Raw genomic sequence first — 19,918 nt, 5'->3', positions numbered from 1 at the left:
TGCACAGAGCTTATATTACAGTTGGACTCGATGATCTTGGAGGCATTTACCAACTTTAATGATTCTGTTATTCTGTGTCACATGTGAGAACAGCAGCATATTCAAATGTACAGAAAATGCAACCCATTTCCCATCCAAAAGTCCCAACCAACTGAGATACCTGTCAGGTATCACCAAAAGCATGGGAAAAAGAATTCACAGGGGGACTTCATGTTTTGAATGCTGTTTGGATATATCTTGTGATATAACCAAGTCAGTAAATGTGATCCAGAATAGGGGATGAGTGGAGAGAAGGAATAGTACAGCAAGGGAGCAGGGCAATAAACAAAGGGCTGTCATAGAACATGTAGAATAATTCATTCCAGTTCACACAATGATAATTAGGGAGCATTTCTTTAAACATCCATCACCCAAATGAAGTGTTCCAACTCTGTGTGGTAGAAGTTGTTAACATAAAAATGCAGACAGGGTTCTCTGCAACTGGTATTCAAACTGATACCACTTTGCATTGGTGTCAGTATGAGTGGATTCCTAACCTGTGAATCATTAACATACACCATGGGATAGTTTTGCATGATACCTTTTTATTAATCATGATCATCTGTTCTTAATTGAGTCTTTCTAAATTCCCAATATCTCACTGGCCTCCCTGAAATTTCTGTGTTTTGGGAAGATCTCTCAAGGGCAGTTTTCTCTATGAATGCACAAAGCGCCTCTAACCCAGGAGAGTTTGCAGGTGAGACTCTGGCTCTTGTACAGTGTAAATTGATATAGTTCCAGTGCACTGAATAAGGCAATGCTGGTTGAGGCCAGCACAGAACTGGTCTCTCCATCCTCCCCTGCTCTCAGCCCCATCACACACACTGCACTGGCAGAGATGGGCAAGCTGATCTGAGCATAGCCTCTCTCTGCAGAGATTGCCCAGCGCTGGAATAGGATCAAGCCCTTCCTTTGGGTAGTGAGAAAGCAGAAAAACCTTCCTATTTAGCCTTTGCATTTCACTGGCAGAAAAACAAAGCTGTTGAGAAAATACATTCCTAACAAATGACTGACTTGTTCTGTAAGGGGTTATTCCCCTACGTTACGCATTCACAAAGATGATAAACAACATATGGCTTAACCGGGCTGTCCCCATCTTGACAAGAGGTGTTGCTCCTACCTCCCAGAGGCACTGCAAGTTGCAATTACTGCTCTGAAGTGATGCAAGATCCCTGCTCGAGCAATGTTATATAAAGGTTGTTGTTGTGTGACATACAGTAGCACATCCAGCCAGCATGGAGTTGTTATTGCACCAGTTACAGCACAAACACATAAGGAGGGACCATCCCTGCCCACAGAGGTTGGACAGGCAGGGAAGCTGAGGCAGGGATGACTGAATGTGCCCGAGCAGGTTTGGGGCAGAGCTGTTGTATAGAGACAGGTCTTAGAAATTCATCCCTAGCAAATTGTTGCGTTTTCCACATAAGCGTGGGCTAAGAGGACTCAGTTTTTTATGGGTGCCATGCCCAAGTCTTGCTTTAAAGGGTGCAGTGAAAGCAAGGTTAGAGCATAATCCAACTCGAAGGGCTGTAGAGAGACGTTTTATTACTGCCTGAGCTGGGGAGGGGAGGAGAGGATCAGGCTTTGAAATGTACAGTGTTTCTAGATCTAAAAGTTGATAGTGAATCTCAGCCAGGGTATAATACACTGTAATACAAAACCTGGCTTGTCTGCATGAGACTCCAATGGCAGTCAAACTCCTTTTCAGTGGCCACTGCTCCATTACTTAAAAATCAATAATAAAATACGAAGCTTTTATTGATTCCCCTCGTGGTTTTTTATTGCTATTTTTTTTCTCCAGGAGGGTTTTTGGCATCACTGGTGTTGGCTGTTTCTTGCTCAACCTCTTTGTTTTCCTATGGCACCTTCATCTCAGGCACAAGCCCCTGAGCACAGAGAGGCTAAAGCCAGCCTCGCCTTTCCGAGGTGCGAAGGACCTTTTCCACCAAGAGAGAGGAAGGGTCCTGGGGTAATGAAACCTTACGGGGGAGAGGTCTGGGAGGAGCTCTACTTTTTAATTACGGAAACGTTGCGCTGTTCGAGATCACCTGCTGCAGCATTATAAGTTTCTCTATAGGCACTGTATGAGTGTGAGGGGGGCCGGGACGAGCGGCAGGCCCCCGGGGGCGGCGTGGGGCCGGGCAGCCCCTCTCCCTGCGGGGTTTGTGTCTTTAACAGGGCTGGCGGGGCGCCGGGCGGGCGGAGGCGTGGTGAGCCGGGAAGGAGCCAGTTTCCTGCTTCCCCGCTCGCAGCCGAGCGGCCGCGGCGGCGGGGGGAGGCGCTCGCCGCCCCCCATCCATCCTTCCATCTCTCCCTCCCTTTTTCCCTCCCTCCCTCCACCCATCCATCCACCCATCCATCCATCCGTCCGCTCACCCAGCCAGCCACCCCCGCCCGCCCTCCATGGGCCGGCGCGGCCGGCGCTGAGCGCCGGGAGGCAGCGCCCGGCGGCGCCCGGCTCCGCGATGAGCGGCGGGGAGGTGGTGTGCTCGGGCTGGCTCCGAAAGTCGCCGCCGGAGAAGAAGTTACGGAGATACGTAAGTCTCTGCCCACCCCATCTCATCCTTACCCCGGCCCCGGGAAAGCCGGGATCCATCCCCCCGCCTCCATCCCCGCTCCTCCGCCGCCAGCCCGGGTGCACCTGCCGCCGCCTCTGCCGGCGCCGCGGAGGCTCGGCTGGGCGGGGGTGCCCCTTGCCCGGGCGGGGAACGAGCGCTCCTGGCTCCCCGCCTCTCGGGGAAGGCGGGTGGGAGCATCCCGGAGCCCCCGGCTTGCTCCTGCCCCGGGCTGGCGGGATGGGCGGTGACGGCCGCGGCCGGAGTGGACACTCGGCGCTGGGGCCGCTCGGGGTGCGCCCCGCGGTGGCCGCGCTCACCCGGGACCTGCGGCCGTCACACCCCCGCCTTTGAAGTCGTCTGTTTTAGGGGGAGGCTGGGAGTACCTTGTCCCAAAGAGTAAAGGTACTAACGCATCTTGGATCTCCCCCAACATTCCCATAATAGTCGCTCTCCCCCATCCCGTGCAGGGTTCCTATTAATCATTGAACGTCCGAACCCTTTGAAGATAGCACCAGTAGCGCTTCGATAGCCTTTGTGTCGTTAGCGGCTGAGATCAAACACTTCAAAGAAGTTGTAAAAAGAGGGTCCAAATGCCAGCTCTGTCACATTCCCCACTCATTGAAAGAAATAACTGTTCTTTGCGTCCTCCGCCTGATGCTCCTGCCATGTGCCACGAGCATTAGCGCTCAGAATCGCGCTGCCGTCCTATGACTCGGCACATCGCCCCCCACGATGTCCAGGGTCCCACTCCCTGACACCAGTGACCAGCCTCAGCCAGCCTTCAGATGACTGGAATGCAGCCTCTGGGAAGGGAGCTGGATGCTCACCCTTCCTGGGGGGACACCAGCCAGATCATCCTTTGGTCCTGTTGCTTTTGCCTGCGTGCATTTGGGGAATGGCAGGCAGAACAAGTGCAGCTGGTGTCTCCCCAGTGCCTGTTATTGATTGATGGAAGCATCACTGTCTACCCTTGAGAGGGAGATGGATGTCTGTAGTCCCGTACTGCAGGCTCGAGCAGGACTGGGGTTGCGTCTGATTGGTGATGGACTGTTATTAGCCTTGCCCAAAATGGGTTCAGCCCCATAGATATCAGTGGTACCACATCCCTTTGCATTAGACTGTGTGTGTTCAGTTGCTCTTGGCAATTCTTTCCTTGTGTGCCTTATGCTCTTCCAGGGAATATCAGGTTGGCACAGGACTGAGAGGTGGAACTGCTGGGGAATCCAGTAAGGTAAACCTGAGTGTTTATGTGGGAAGTATCAACCCCCTAATGAACGTAGGTAGGCTTTGTGGGAGGTGGACAGAATGACTTTGTGCATGCTGAACTGTGGAGGATGCTTTTAGCTTAATGGAGCAAAGCACCTTCCTCCCGCAGAAATCAACTAATTGCTGATCCTGAGTCACCAATGGCCTTAACTCATCAAACATCATTAGCTCCCCAGCATCTGCCCCATGAAAGGGCGCTCACATCACTGTCTGAATATCCAGCCTGTCCTCTGGCATTCCAGCAAGAGCTGAATAAATCTGCTAAATGCTCTACATGGAGGGTGTGACACGCCGGCGGTTAGTGCTAATTATCGATGTGCATAAGAGTGCTTTTCATCCACATACATCCCAAAGTGCTTTGCAAGCCACCTATGTTTTCAAAACATCCTCACTGCCCCAAGAGGAAATGCAGCCATGCTGAGATGTGCCCAGCCATCCCACGCAGCCTCGGCGGGGCAGGAAGCGATGCTTGGCAGATGTCACTCGAGGGGATCTCTGCGCTGAAGCGGTCCCGGCGCTGTGGTCAGTGGGACTTCCCTTCCAGTCACACCAGTTGCACCAGCTTCCTGCATCAGTGGCTGGATTTGAAAGTGTTGGCCTTTAGCTTGGACTGTGTCTCACTTGGTGGTGCCTGGTCCCTTTGCTTTTTCATGCATTATTATTGATACTGTGTTTATAGCTGTGTAGCTGTGGTGTGCATTTAGGGTGTTGGTGTGTGGGTCAGGCTCTCCTCGAGTGTAGCTCAGAGCAGCTTGCTTGTCCAGAGCCTGAGGGTGATGGCTTTCCTCCTGTAAAACCTGCCTTTGTCCACAATAAACCCACATGGTTGGACTTTGGTTTTTGTGCACAAAAGACGGTTTATGCCGGCTTTTGTATGGCCTCAAAGGGAAGGTGCTGAATCGCTGGCTTTGCCACTTTCCTTATGCCTTCAGTTTATGTTCTGCTTTGAGGTCTCAGAGGAGAAATCTCAGGCTGCAGGATGCTGCTAATGGGGTTTGAAGTTCCTGCTCTGGCTGTATTGACACAGGGGAGAGGATAGATTTATTTTTCCTTTGACAAGTGCATTTCAAATGTATGTGTCTGCACATGGGTGTGTTGCTAACTCTATCCTTGAAGTGCTGTGCTTTTATAAGCCTGGTTTTGTTTTGCTTTTATTTTTCAAGGAGATCTGTGGCAAGAAAGGAAAGTACTGAATTTTCCCTCTGACTTCCACCCAGGGTGGTTGGGAAAGGGGACTCTTCTCCACATCTGATCTGTGTGGCATTAATCTGCGTTTACAGCAGTGCCTGCTCTGTTTCACTTCAGAGGATTGTGTTTATGTGAGATTGTGAGACCTATTTGTACAACGCTCTGGGAAATATTAGTGTTGTGAGTTTCTTTTCTGTTGAGGGACATTCAAATGATCAAATGATGACTGCTTAAAGATTGAGACAAAGTGTGCCTTTTTTCAGCCTCATAACTGCAGACAGGGGTGCATGTAGACTCTGGGCAGTTTGGCTGTAAATGCTACTGTAATATTGATAATAAAACCTAAGCAAACAATTGAAGGTCAAAAGTAATTGAAGTACCAAAATACCACTTTTCACCTCTGCTCTGCTTGGGACATCAAACTCCCTCATCCTCATGCTTAATTGCTTTTTTTCAGACAAACACTTCTTGTACATTCATAGAATGGTTTGGGTTGGAAGAGAGGTTTAAATTCATCTATCCCAATCCTCTGGCAATAAGCAGGGACATCTTCATCTAGACCCCAGGTTCCTCAGAGCCCTGTCCAGCCTGGCCTTGTATATTTCCAGGGATGGAGCATCCACCACCTCTCTGGGCAACCTGTGCCAGCGGCTCACCAACCCCATTTAAAAAAATTTTCTTCCTCATATCTGGATCTGAATCTACATTCTTTCAGTTTAAAACCATTGTCCCATGTCCTGTTGCTACAGACCCTATTAAAAATCCTGTTCCTACCTTTTGGCTCTCTGACTTTCATGCATGAAAGGGTCTCCTTGTACACAGCCACAAAGCACAGAACTGTCTTTTAATTCTCCTTCTGGCTCCTCCTTAAAGCACATGTGAAAAATAAAAAAAAAAAAAAAGTCCCTAAATAAAACTCTGGGCTTTAGTTGTGTGACCAGCCAGCCGAGACCAGGGCATGTTGTGCTGGTCCTGTACTGACTCACTGTCTCCTGGTCCTCTCCTGCTGGACGTGCCTGTCTGTTGTCTCCTGTGTGAGACGTGGGTTTGGAGCAGTGTTTTGTGTCTGTCCGCTGCCCGGCACGATGGGCTCGGGGCTGGACTGTCTGGCAGGGAAGCACTGTGAAAAACAAGTGCTGTCGTAGAGCAGCTCAGCTCCCTATCGTTAGATCAGTGTGCTCTGCCTGCTCATTTATGTGCCATGAAGTCAGAGTATTTTCTGTCTGGCTGAGATGTATGTCTGCAGTTCTGACTAAAACAAAAGCTTCTCATCGTGTGCCGGTTGTACAGTCCTCTAGTGCTGTGGGTTTTGGTTTTTTTTCCTCCCAGCTGGTTTATCTGGGTTTGTCCTTGTGCATCAGTTTCGTTCTTACATCAAGCAAAAGCAGTTTAATCAAGGTCATTGGAAGAGCTGCTCCTCTGTGATGGGACGAGCGAGAAGAGGTTAAAGGGCTGATTTACTGATTGCAGCCCTGTTCCTAGGGGCAACTCTTTGATGAAGGGCTTATTTTGGTTCCTGAAGTAGATCCTTCATATCCCACCTCAAAATGCATTGTAAGGATGTCTTCCTTAAATGAGAATGTGGGATATGGACTGAAGTAGGACCATTATTGCAGGGTTGTCATAGGCTGTCAAGTAGTGGAGATGCCAGGTGGAGTTTGGCACAGTGCTGATTGGGATGAAATTTTATAGGAGGGAGAAGAAAGAACATCTCTCTATTCTGCAGCCAAGAACAAAAGATAGGTATTGTGCAAAATTATCTCCTTTTTTCTGTCTTCTCTCTAAGGAGTTTTAATCGGTCACTCCCATGCTCAGCTGTGCCATGCCTCATTCGGGAGCTCTACCCATTAACAAAAATAGGAAACAGTTGCAGACATGCCAGAGAAAAGCACCAAAAATTGAGCAAAGATATAGAAAACAGAGACTGAAAGAAATGGGGTTGTTTGGGGATGAGAGGCCTGAGAGGAGAAATAACAGTCCTGGAGTATGCCAAAGGTGGCTGTGAAGGGGAAGGGGGCGAACTGTTCTACATGGCTGGTGATTGGAGGCCAAGAAATGCTGAGCTTGAGCTGCAGCAAGGGAAACAAGTGTAGGAAAAACTTCCTAACCTCTGATTGCCAGAGGAGTGGAGCAGTGGAACAGATGGTTTGGGATGGGCTTGGAGTCTCCATCGTGGCAGTTCTGAAGTGCAGGTTGGCCAAACTCCACTTCAGAGAGCTGAATCTGTTTAGAGGCAGTGGAATAAATTTGACAAATTCTCCAGAAGTTCCTTCCAGTGCTGCTTTGGGTGAATTTATTGTGTTTTGAGCCTGGATGCAGGGAGGGGTAGCTGAGAGGCTTAAGGGCACTGATTATGTCACCTGGATCTCCTGATGGAACTCAAGGAAGTCCTCTGACAAGTTCTTTGTAGAAAGTTTTGATTGCACTGAAACTCCATGAGTTTGCACTTATTCCATCTGTCAGAGTGCCTTGCTGCGCCCTGCTCCTCCCATGTAATCTCCCAGCTTGATCCCAAAAGACCATCATATATTTTAGCTATTGTAATCTGCCCAATGATTCACAGGAGGGATGAACACTTGCTCCACCAGAGAAGGTTTTGCAGGTCAGGGATGCATTTTGCTTGCAAAGGCAGTGCCTGCCAGCACTCCTGCTACACCAGCTCTCTTGTGCAATGCTTCACAAAGGTCCCACTCTCTAACTCGTTTCTCTGCTGCATCATTGCTGATGAGTCAAAACACATGACCTCTTCCCTACAAGAGGGGAAGAGGTCCTACCCCCTCCATTTGGGGTCATTTTTTGAGTGTGGGGCTGCATTCCTTTGCCCACTGTAGCATTTTCTGGAAACAGCCAGGTGGTGATGTATTGTCATGATGATAATTGTGATCTAGTAAGAGGCAGATACTTGAGGGATGGTTGTGGGAACAATGGAGTCAAACTCTTGATTGTAGAAAGTGTCAAGATAAGGAGCAACAACCACAACCCAGATTTGAAGGCTCAGGTTGGGTCTTTGGAATGCCCCTCCAATAAGAGGGTCATGCTGTAAAGGAACAGGTTCCTAGAGAGGTTGCAGGGTCTCAGTCTTTGGAGGTTTTCGAGACTAGGCTAGAGAAAATTCCAGATGACCTGATCTAATGACGCCTCAAATGTCAAGTCAGCAAGCCTGGACTAGAAACCTCCTGAGGTGCCTCTAACCCAACATTTCTTACACCTCTGTAAGGTGCAACATGGAGCCATGAATCTCAGAAGCAGTAGAGCTGTTGTAGCCCAGCTCACTGTGAAGGTGGACAGTCTTTGTTTTGTTTGTTGCCAACACACGTGTTGGGGCAGCTCTTAAGCTGCTGAAACCCAAACTGGTTTGGCTAGGGCTAACCTGTGTGTGTTCTGAAGCATTGCATCAATTGAGGTGGACATGCCCACAGAGGTAAGGAGTCCGTCTGTTGTGTGGGAGGGTGAAGCTGGTGTATTTTTCTGCTACTTTGGCTTTGCTCACACAGCTTGAGTGAATCCTTAGCTATCTGTCATGACTTCAGTGTTGGCTGATTGTCTTGGCAGTCCATGGTGGATATAAAAGATTAATGGTTGCAAAGCACAGGTTGAACTTAAGAAAGACAAACAGTACTTAGGGAAAGTGTGCGAGGAAGACAGCTTTGTTTCTCTTTGAAAGAGAGCAGAAGTGACACTGAAACAATTTTTTTCCCCTTTTTCTTTTAGCAACTATCAGATGGAAGACATGATGCAAAAGTGTTTACCAGACCGAAGCTCATAATTTATACTAGTGACTCAAAGGCAGAACAAAAATTATTTATCTGTATTTCAGTAGCAGCTGAGGCGACTGGGGCTCCACGTGCTGTGTTTGGGGAGACCACATCTGCCAGGAAAGGTCTGGTCTGATGGGGAAACCAAGGCACAGAGCAAGTCAGTGATTTGGCAGCACTTGTGTTCAGGGTCATTCTCACAGCTGGAAAGTCACCTTGGCTTTATGGTTTCTACCTGAGCCAGGGGCTTCCGAGCTGCTCGCAAGCTGCTGAGGATGTGTGAAGCTGTGGAAATGGATTGCAGCTAGTCCAGAGAAGTACATTATACATCTCTCAGGGATTTGGATGATGAGGCTGCCAAGGTCATCAAGGGTCTCTCTGAGATGAGTTGACCCAAAAGGTTTGGAAATTACTGCTTTTAATATAAATGGCCCTTCCTTTCAGTAATCATTTCAAGTCTTTAAACTCTTAGTTTCCTATCATAATGCTTAGGTGGATCTTTCAGCACCTTACAGTGGTGACAAAATGTATCTCAGGAGGTGGAAGAAATGAGAGAGAGTTTTTTATTTACTTCAGGGTGCCTGGAGAGCAGCAGTAGAGCTAAGGGACATTTTGCTGCCGTTCTGTGTAGCTTCTCCACCTTGCTGCCAAGTGAAACCAGCTTTGTGGTTATCATGTGGTTATCATGGGTTAAACCTCAGCGAATTGGCAGTGAATGTGGGAGGCTCTGCAGATGCAGCCAGTGCAGATCATGGCTGGTGACTGATCTTTAGTGGGCCTCTACCGGTCTCAGTCTCAGGGCCAGTGCTCTTCAACATCTTAAAAAATTACTTGGGTGCAGGACTCAAAGGGATACTAAGTAACTTTGTTGATATAATAAGTTGGGAGGAGCTGTTGACTCCCTCCAAGGCAGAGAGGCCCTACAGAGAGATCTGGGCAGATTAGAGGTCTGGGCAGTCACAACCATATGAAGTTCAACAAGGGAAAGTACCAGATTCTGCACCTGTCGTGGGGCCGCCCTGGGTGTATGGGCAGCCTGGGGAGTGAGATTCTGGAGAGCGGTGCCAGGAAAGGGACCTGGGGGTCCTGGTGGACAGCAAGTTGAATGTGAGTCAGCAGTGCCCTGGCAGCCGACTCTGAGCAAGGGAGGGCATTGTCCTGCTCTGCTGTGCACTGGGGCAGCCTCACCTCGAGGGCTGGGGGCAGTTTTGGGTGCCAGTGTATGAAAGATACAAAGCTGTTGGAGAGTGCCCAGAGGAGAAGCACCAGGATGTGAAGACTCTGAAGGGGAAGCCTTATGAGGAGCAGCTCAGGATATTTGGGTTGTTCAGCCTGGAGAACAGGAGACTGAGGAGGGGAGACCTCACTGTGGTCTGCAGCTGCTGTGGAAGCCGAGGGGCAGGCACTGATCTCTGCTCTGTGGTGACCAGTGACAGGACTGAGTGAACGGCATGAAGCTGTGTCAGGGAAAGTTTAGGCTGGGTATTAGGAAAGGGTTCTTCACCCAGAGGGTGGTTGGGCACTGGAGCAGGCTCCCCAGGGAAGTGCTCACAGCACCAAGCTTGGCAGAGTTCAAGAACCATTTGGACAATGCTCTTGGGCACAGGGTGTGTCCTGTGCAGGGCGAGGGACTGGACTTCAGTGATGCCTGTGGGCCCCTTTCAGCTCAGGATCTTCTGTAATTCTATGATCACTTTTCTTTCTTATTTGTGATTAGTGATGGAAAAAACAAATATTCATTGTGTGTATTCACAAAAAACAGACCTGAGACCGTAAGAAGAGATCCAGACCATTTGCATGCTGCCACAGTTGCACCAAGGCGCGCCTGCCACGACCTTGCGATGCGCAGAGAGGATTTCCTCAAGGTCAGCGTGCCAGCCTGCACAGTGCCATCGTACATGTGCCATCAGTCATATCTAGTCACACAGCAACTTAAATACGTGCTGTGTTTAAGTAGAAAATCTTTTAAAATATTTTAAAAGCAGCTTTGGTAAAAAAAATTTGTTCTTAGCTGTCTTTAGCCTGCAAGCTGTGCCTTTGAAGGACAGGAGGAAAATCTGAGTGCTGGAAGCATATGTTTCTTGCTGTGTAAGATAGCCAGCAGTGCCTGTTTCTCCATTGAATCTGGACTAAATCCAGCAACCTGGGAAAGGGGGGAGCTGATTTCATCTCTGGATTTGTGTTTTCATATTTGGTTCCTATTTTTTTGCTAGTTCCTGTGCACTTTTCCTGGAGAAGGTTCTGATTTGGGAAATCTTGCATCAGCCTGGTTGTCTGCATTACACTAATGCCTAGAAATGAACTTCTCCATCCAAATGTGAATATTCTCGCCCCAAAATGATGCGTGTTCAGGGTAGAAAGTTCTCTCTTGGGTCAGAAATGGAACATTTTTATTTATAGTTTAAATCTGGTTTTGAGGCAGGACCAATTGAGTGCAGCTCTTAGACTTTTCTGTATTAAGTGTTCAGATTGCTTCTTCTTTTCTGTTGCTTCAAAAGCTTTTCTGTCTCTGCCTACTCCAGACTCCACATGGTCTCTGAATTTTTAAATGCTGTATGTTTGTTCTCTCTATTACAGAAATAATAATCTATTGACAGAAATGAATATCTATTGACTGAACTATCTTCTGGTTGGTTTCTTTAATAATTATTGTTTATTCTTTCTTTTGCTTCCCCTTGCCTTTTGGACACATCCAAACTATTTCCATCGTGTCTTCTGGATTGAAGATACTGTCCTAATAGCATTTCAGTACTTGTTATGCATCTTATTCCATTTAAACCTGGTATTTTCCAAAGGCGTTTGCTTTGGAAGGCATTTAGACATTTCGTTGGTGGAGTTCCAGGTCCCGCATCCATATGGTAAGATGGAAATAACATTTTGAGTCAAAAATTTGCGATCTTCTGAATTTCATGGATTTTCAGTGATTAAGTTTTGCTGGTGATCCCAGCTGCTGCCTCACCCATTCTGGTTCCTCACTGACCTTCAGAGCAAGCCAGTGGACTTTCTTGTGGCTGCCAAAAGTTGCAAGTTGACTTGCTAAATCCACTTTCTGGCCACTTAACATAATATCCAACCAGGGATTATGTCTCGTTTCCAAAAGTGACTAGTAAGCCTTCATTTCTCTCCTCTCTACTGGAGACTCTGGGGTGTCTTTTAAACTTCCAGCTTTGAAGAGCTGTGTTGCACGTACATGGGAGCTTTGGTACCGTGTGCTCCTGTAGAACTGGGCAGTGCTTTTGTTTGTCTGCATTTGTTTAATCTCATAATACTTTCAGTAACAATGCTTAATGGTGTTATTAGTCATTGCTACCGATCTGTTCTTCAGATCTTCACCCACTTTGTCATTTAAGGATCTTTTGCCACTTTTTTTGTTTATTTGTAGGGAGAAGTATGTGGTTTTACTGCTCTCTGGATGCTCTTGGCTTGAAACTGTGCCCCATGGAAAAGACATGGAAAAGAGAAGGTTGGCTGTGCAATTCAACTTGGGGTTTTGGTAGTTGCCTCTCCATTTAAAAGTCTCCCTTACCACTCCTATAGAAGCCACATCAGCAATTCCAGATCTCCTTTCTTCTCACACTTCTTGCCCACAGATTCTTTGTTTGAGAGCAATCCAGCACAGGAAGGGGCAAGCGTAACAAACCATAGAATCACAGAATTGCAGTGGTTTGGATTGGAGGCAACCTTAAAGATCATCTAGTTCCAACCCCCTGCCATGGGCAAGGACAGCTTCCACTAGACCAGGTTGCTCAGAGCCTCATCCAGCCTGGCCTGGAACACTTCAGGGATGGAGCATCTACAGCTTTCCTGAGCAACCTGTTCCAGTGCCTCACCACCCTCACAAGAAAGAATTTCTTCCTAACGTCTAAGATAAATTTCTTCTCTTTTGATTTAAAACTCAACCCCCTTTTCTATCACTATCTGCCTGTGTAACAACTCCCTCTTTTTTATAAGCTCCCTTTAAGTACTAGAAGGCCACAAAGAGGTCTCCTCAGAGCCTTCTCTTCTCCAAGCCCCTTCCATAAATGCCCCTCTGTAAATGCCCCTTCTTGATTGACAGCATAAATCAGCCACTCTACTTCCATGCCATCAACTGCACACAGCTCCTTTGATTCTGGGTCACTGTGTTGTTTCTAAATAGCTCCCTCCAGATAGGAAGCTCCTGAGAAAACCTCATTTGCTTTGACCCAGGAAGAATCGATGACTTGAGGCCTCTGTTCTGCCCCGTCTCGCCTTCCCTGCCTGCCTCGCCCACTGCCCACCACACGTAATGTCAGGCTGGAGTTTCCAGCGGGCTGTGGGGAACAGAGGAGCTCATTGTTTTGGGGGTCAGGGCACAGGGCCAGGGTGGCAGGAGAGAGGGGCGCAGAGCTGGCAGCTGAGCCCTGCTGCTATCTCCAGCATGGCCTCATGTTATCCATAGGGGCAGCCATGCAGACAGTGGGCACTCTGTGATCACGGCTCCTTAAAGCCTTTGAGGGAGAGGAATAAATAAATAATATCAATGAAAGGAAAGAAAAGAAGAGATGCTGAAGGTATGGGGTGTACAGACTGACAGGGCTCCTTTTAGCTGTCCTGGCCAGAAGGAGATGCTGAGAAATGATGTAGGCTCAAGGGTTCAAAATTGGCATTTGAGGTTTTATCTGTTCAGGTCCTTCTCTGAGCCCTCTGTGTGCATGCAGTGAGGCAGGACAGGGAGCAGGAAGTTTTCCTGCCAGCAATCAGGACTTTATCCTGCATCAATGTGTGTGTGGGTGGACCCCTGACACCAGCGTCTTTGGAGATGGGTGATGAGAGTGATTAGGAGCCTGGGAAAACTTTACACAACAGCCTCCAAAGCAGCAAAGGACAGCCACCTTCCAAGGAAAGTGAACAAGAAAGTGCCCTGATAAAAGTCCTCAGGGCTGCTGTCTGTGCAGAGGGGGGACAGCATTTCAGCTTGGCTTGTGGGATTCTGATGGGAGCACCCCAGGGTCCTTCTTCGGGAAGTGGCCCAAAGCATTTTGCACATCACCAAAGAGAGTGAGGTTCCATCCCATCTTGGAACCCACTCTTGGAGAGGCGGGATTTGTGCTTGGGAGAGATGACCAGATGCGTCTGACCCCTTGGCATCAAACGCAGAAGGGGAGCAGGTCACAGATGTTAAAGCTTATAAGATCTTTTTGTTTCTTCATCCTTCAGCAAGTTCTGCCTCTGCTGTTGATGTGCCATTGGGGAGAAGTTGCCTCCTCCTACCAACTCAGAATTTGCACCTTATAAAGTAGATGAGATAAATAATGTGAATATCTGCAATTTTAGAATTCAATAGCACAAAGGAAACACTGGAAAGGAACAAAATTGTTATTTTGAGGTTTAAAGCAGTTAGAGTTGAGGATGGATCTTTACAAGAGATAGGGCTCTTTCCTCTTCCTTTTTAGTGAGTTTCCACCTGTAATGGGAAGTGCATTGGTCTAAGACTAGCTAGATCCAGCACCATAGCCATAGAATTGCTCCCAAAGCCATTTTCAGCCACTGCCTCACACTCCCTCCAAAGTCAACCCAAGGGAGGGAGGGCCTGAAGGGACCAGGCTGTTGTCTCAAACGCTTGCAAAACATGTTGGCTGAGGCTTCAACTGGGAATCAATCAGTACACTCTTTTAAGCATCAAATCAGTACAGCCAGCTGGCATGCAGATGGGCTGATGTATCATGTGCTGTCGCAGGGAGGTGCGTTGAGGAGCAAGATTTGAAGACACAGAGTCGTGTGGAGAAAAAGGTTGCCTGCAAGGTTTATTTGTCTGGGGTTTTTTAATACTGAAGGTGTCTCGCGTGCAGCAGAAGGCAGAGCATGTCACAGGTTGGTGTCATGGACAGTGCTTCACAAAATGCTCCTCTGTGCTCAGGAGTATGTGTTAGATCTTCACGTGGAGTTGGCAATGAGTTTGTCTTGGGCCTCATGGATTGCTCTGGGCTGGGACAGAAAAAGGGACATAAAGCAAATCGTGACTTGTGCAATGTCTAGGTTGTTCATGAGGCTTTTTTATGAGTACTTGGTTAAGTAGGGTTTTTCAGGACAATGTTCTGTTGGTGATTTTTCTCTGTCCATCCTGCTTCTTGGGAGAGTCTGCCATGACCAACTCAGTGCTGTTAAATGTTGTGATTAGGGCATGTGGGGTGAAGTGTGGACCTGCTGCTCTGACACGCTTGGAAATTCAGACAGAATTGAGCTGTTGAATACCACTTGGGAAGGACAAACTTCAAGATTTGCATTTGAAATTAAGAAGAGCTTTTTAAGCCTGTTCTTTGCATTTCTTTGTACCTGGAGCCTCCCACTAACCAACTGTAGCTCAGGTTGTGGAGGAAGGTGAGAAGCCAGAATGACATGTTTGGGGTTTATGTGTGTGTGCACATTGCTGTGCACATTGCTACTGAGTCAGCTGTATTTTAGGTATGGTTCAACTCTGCTTTGTCAATGTGAAAGGACCTCGTCAACACCTTGGATTTCCTTCCTTCAGAGCATGGGAGACTTTTGACTTGTTATATGTATTTAAAACCAATAAAAACACAAACCAAACCAAACAAAACAAAACCCCCAAAAATACTGGTTGGTGGAAAACAAGACACCAAAGCACAATCAGAAATGTGGCTCTGGTGCTCTTCAAGTTGTAACTTGAGACATTCATTCCTGGTCAGTATATATTCCTGGATATTATCATATCTGCTTCTTCTGTTTTCTCACCTTTATCCTTTTTGTGCCCAAAGCCCAGTGGTGAGGCCTGGCTTGCGTTCATTTTCTTTCCCCCAAGCTTTGGTCCTTACACTTTGAACTCTCTCTAATACTCATACACCTACCCTTAATATTCCATGGTCTTGGCATTGTAACGCTGAGATGGGTTGTAAACACAAATTGTTTTAGCTTTGCACATCCCAACAGAGCAAAGAGTTGGCACAAGAGGTTGGACACTCAGTGAGATTCCAGCCTTTCCCCCCAGGTTGTTTACTGGATATTGGATCTTTACTGACCCTGCCTTATAAATAGGAAATATCTCAGGGGTGCAACGAGTCTATCACAGAGCTGGGAACCAGACACCAGCATCCTTCAGTCTCATCTTTGTCTTCCCATCCCTAAGCTGTATCAGTCCCTGCAGTCTCGTGCTGAGAAATTCCAGATTTCCCGAGCCAAGTTCACTTGCACGTGCCTTGCCTTGAAGTTCATCGGGTAAGGTTGGGAGTGAATTCAGCCTGTTTAAAAACTCAGTCCAGCTGCCAGACAGGAAAACCTGATGAGCGGAAAGTCAGTCAGACGTGGGAAAGGAGGGGGAAAAGGTGAGTGGTTGTTGTGTGCTGGGCAGGGTGTTTGTGCCAAAATCGGAGGATTTACTCTGTTTTGGGAGTGCACACGTGGCAGGGCACATGGGTGAGCTCAGCTGGGTAATAAGAATAAATCTGCTCTGCTTTTGAGAGGCTGGGGCTGAAACATGGTATAATAGTGATGTGTATAATTTTGTATGGTGAGACAGTCATTTACTGTGCTGTTTCGGCCATCAGCACAACAGCTAGAGGCTGTTAAGATAATTTAGTGGAGGTTTGTGGTTATAAAAACATTTCCATCATGACTAAGGATTCTAATAGAAATTAAATTCAGCCAGGGGGGTTTTAGAATTTTTTTTTTTGTTGTTGTTGTTGCATACTCCCCAGTGTTTCTGTTTTGATTTATTAATCCTAAGGAATAAGCTGAGGGATGGCGACTAAATGTTTTTTAATGTATAAAATAGGAGTTGTTAAAGGGAAAAAAAACCCCAACACTGGATGTTGCAATTAATTTAGTGTAATCTAGTTGTTCAGCAGGGGGGCTCTGGGGTGTCCTGCTCTTGGCTGCTGGTTCTACAGACATGTTTGGTAATGTGAAAAGCTATTGTAATGCAATTCTTTGTTATATACATGTTTTTCACTTGGAGTGTTTTGTGTACAAGACAAAATAGTCTTCTCCATCCATCTTGGCTTCACACAGGATTAGTTGTTCAGAATTAAAAACCGATTTTTGAAATTTAAACACAACTGCATCCAGGTGTCCAGGAGCCCACATATCAGCTCAGGATATCAGCAAAATCCTGTGGGATGTTAGCCCTGGACTTCCAGCCATGTCCTGCATCCATACAAAATTCCTCTTCCACCGCTGAGAACAAGGAGTGTGAGCAATGTGGTGTGCTGTGGGAATGCCTCAGCTCTCCCACTCTGCTGTCTTGATCCAGATAATAACAACAAAAAGTTTGAAGGCTTAGTTTGGAATTGGATAGCTCTCCAAAAATAGGCTCTCCCTGAAGATATCTCCTACTTCCTGCTGGGCAGGAAAAGCTGTGCTGGCAGCCTATGCACTGGGATATTTAGGCATCTTCTGGAGCCTAAAGCATGAAGGAATGCAAAATAATAGAGGAAATCAGTCGAACTTGTTAAATTTCAGAATAGCATTTGGTTTGTGCTTCAAAAAGTGTTCTCCCCCACGCTCTTCCTGCATAAAAAGGCACTTGAGCCAAACCCCAATATTTACAAATACTTTTGAGATCTTCCAGGTGCTGGAGCTCAAAAGTATTTGAGTTCTTCCAGGCTAGACCCTTTTTCTCAGAATAACAGACCTTGGCTTGAATGCCTCTGAAAACTGTGGACCCCAAACAGGTCCCTGTGCATGCAGAGCTGTATTGGCTCCAGCTGTGTCTTCATGTGTTAAGGACTGGGGGAAGGAGTTACGTTAAAAAAAAGTCCTCTAGAACAATAAACTTCTGTTATTTTGTTACACTGAAAGGCCTCTGAACATCTCAGGGAATAGCTGGTACCATCAGGTGTATCTTAGGAGTTTGTCACCAGGAGCGTCATCTCCCGTCACCTTTGGGTCGATGGGCTCAGCACAGGGCCGGCAGGCACAGAGGTTTCCTCTGCACAGCTCTCTGCAGGCTTGTGTCTTGGTACCCTCTTCTGTCCATTTGATTTGGTCTTCCTTTCTCCTTTTCACATGAAGTGTAACCTTTAGGGGGTTGTCAGCAGGAACACACTTTTCCCAGCGCGTGACTTGTATTTTGGTCGCTGAGCACCTGGTTTTATGGCACTGAGTGGAGCTGCCTCTGTAAGTCCATCTTAAGATCAGTAGGAATGAGCGCAGAAAGGCTGACATGGCCATCCCCATGTGTTGCAGAGAATCCAGAAATCCAGCTCAACCTCTGCCTGGACACAGCCATGCTGTGAGGAGCAAATCCCATTCCAAGCAGGACTCCACAAAACCAAGGCTAAAATTTTAAGAAGCAGTATTATTAATCTGCCTCCACGTGTGGTGAGCCTGTGCTTAGAAAGCTGGAAAAATATACATTTCCAAAGTTGTTGAACAGGAATTTTAGTGTGAAAGTCTTTCCCCCATCCTCCTGTTTATAAGGTTTCCACAGGGACTGTTGGGATGATGCAGACAGCTGGTAATTCACCCTGCTCTCTCTCCAGCCACAACAGCACCAGCTCTAAAAGCTGTGTTGGGAACAGAAGTTTAGGAACACAGTCTCAACCTTTCCCGGCTTGTTTTTCCCATCTGTTTTTAACAGCGTGTTCTTGCCACTTGGACCTCTCTGGGCTCGATCTTGTGATCCCTGATGTAGTATGACATTTCCAGTTTATTAGGAATGCTTTTGTTTATTTGCTGGGTGGGTTTTTTTGCTTTATTTCTTTCATTTTTTTTCCTTTTCCCTAGGTTGTGTGGAGGCTTTCTGCCTTGGCTGCCAATGCAAACGTCCCCTCCCGTGCTGGGAGGTGCCACCCACACCCGTCCTCTCTGAAATCAGGACGGTTATCTCACCAGTTTCAAGTACTTTGAGTGGTTTGGGGGCTGTTATTAAACAAAAAGGAAGGCTGATTATGTTTTTATATTTTTCTGTCCTTTTCTACCATTTCATGGTAAAAAGCCAGGTCCTGGAGCACTGAAGCAAATGAGGTTTTAAAATTCAGTCATTATTTTTAAACTTTAGACCACCAAGAAGGACCTCAGGGCTAGAGTTTGCTTGCTGATGGCATTTTCAGTTTACACAGCCTGTCTTTGCTTTTCTTAGCAGATTGAGTTTATTGCCTGTTGCGTGCTAGTGTGAATTTGCTTCTAAGCTGAAAATGGCTCAACCAGCCTTCAAGTTGCTCCATCTTTCCATTTTGCATAAAATTCACCACACTTTCCTCCAGTGCTGGGCAAATGTCATCAACAGATGAGTATCAGTGCCAGGGCAATATTGGGATTGAGGTCCAGCTCTGCCTATCTTCTCTCCATAACCTATGTGTCCTCTATAAATTCCTTCATTCTTCTTGAAGAATCAAGTGATAACTTTTGGAGACCAGTTCTCAGTTCCTGGCTGACATAAATCCCCCTGCCAAACTTCAGGCATGCTTAATTGCTGTTTTCAGATACTTGCAAATTCAAATTCTGTAGCAGCCAGTGAAGCATGTGGTGGTGTGAGAAGCTGCAGTCTGTGTGGTATTGTGTGGAGGGTCTTAATGCAAAAAGTATATTTTAAATGGGCAGGAGAGTCTTGTGAGCATCCGTGGAATGGATGGGGCTCATGGACTCTCCTGCTCATGGGGTTTATGGTGACATGGGCTCTTAGGGACTCTGCTGGAGCTGCATCATGAGGAGCAGGTAACTCCCAGTCATTTCTTAGCCCGGGGATCACAAGGATATGAAAGACAGATCTTGCATCTCCATCAAGCTTATATTTACTAAACTGAACCAAATCTCAACTTTGAGGAGAGTAAATCCAGCAAGTGTTGCATGACTGCAACATGCTGGGAGTAGAGATGAGGCTGATTTCTTTTGGGTCGGTTCAGCCTGCACTTCAGCAGAGCTTCAGGTAAAAATCTTTAATTGCTGTTACCTGTAAATGATCCTTTGAAGAAGTGAACGTGGTGGTCTTATAGTCCTTTACAAGCATAAGCTGAAGTTGCAGTTGTGTGGTAAATCTTCTTCTTTGCCACAACGATCAGAATTTGGGTCTGTAACCATAAAGATTTGCAGACAAAAATAATATATGTAGTGGTACCCAAAAAAGTTCAGGAAGTCGTATTTGCATAGTGAAGACCATCTAAAAAAGCTCAGCAAGTCTGTGCCTGAGCTCAGCAA

General features: G+C 47.0%; 1 protein-coding gene across 5 annotated transcripts in view; it reads left to right on the top strand.

The window, feature by feature from the left end:
• The first annotated feature begins 2,243 nt into the window (after positions 1–2,243).
• GAB2 (GRB2 associated binding protein 2) overlaps positions 2,244–19,918 on the top strand; it is a 94,132-nt gene continuing 76,457 nt past the window's right edge. For 2 of the 5 annotated variants that reach the window (XM_074535011.1, XM_014266171.3), the window contains exon 1: positions 2,245–2,576. In XM_074535011.1, the coding sequence (XP_074391112.1) occupies positions 2,505–2,576 (72 nt within the window). In that variant the 5' untranslated portion in view covers positions 2,245–2,504. Of the gene's footprint in view, positions 2,577–12,188; positions 12,270–19,918 lie in introns of all 5 variants that reach the window. The other 3 variants (XM_074535013.1, XM_014266172.3, XM_005485818.4) reach the window with 3 other exon arrangements.

This window comes from Zonotrichia albicollis, chromosome 2, assembly GCF_047830755.1.
Source record: "Zonotrichia albicollis isolate bZonAlb1 chromosome 2, bZonAlb1.hap1, whole genome shotgun sequence".
NCBI classification, from domain to species: Eukaryota; Metazoa; Chordata; class Aves; order Passeriformes; family Passerellidae; genus Zonotrichia; species Zonotrichia albicollis.
This window is presented reverse-complemented; position numbering and strand designations above follow the sequence as displayed.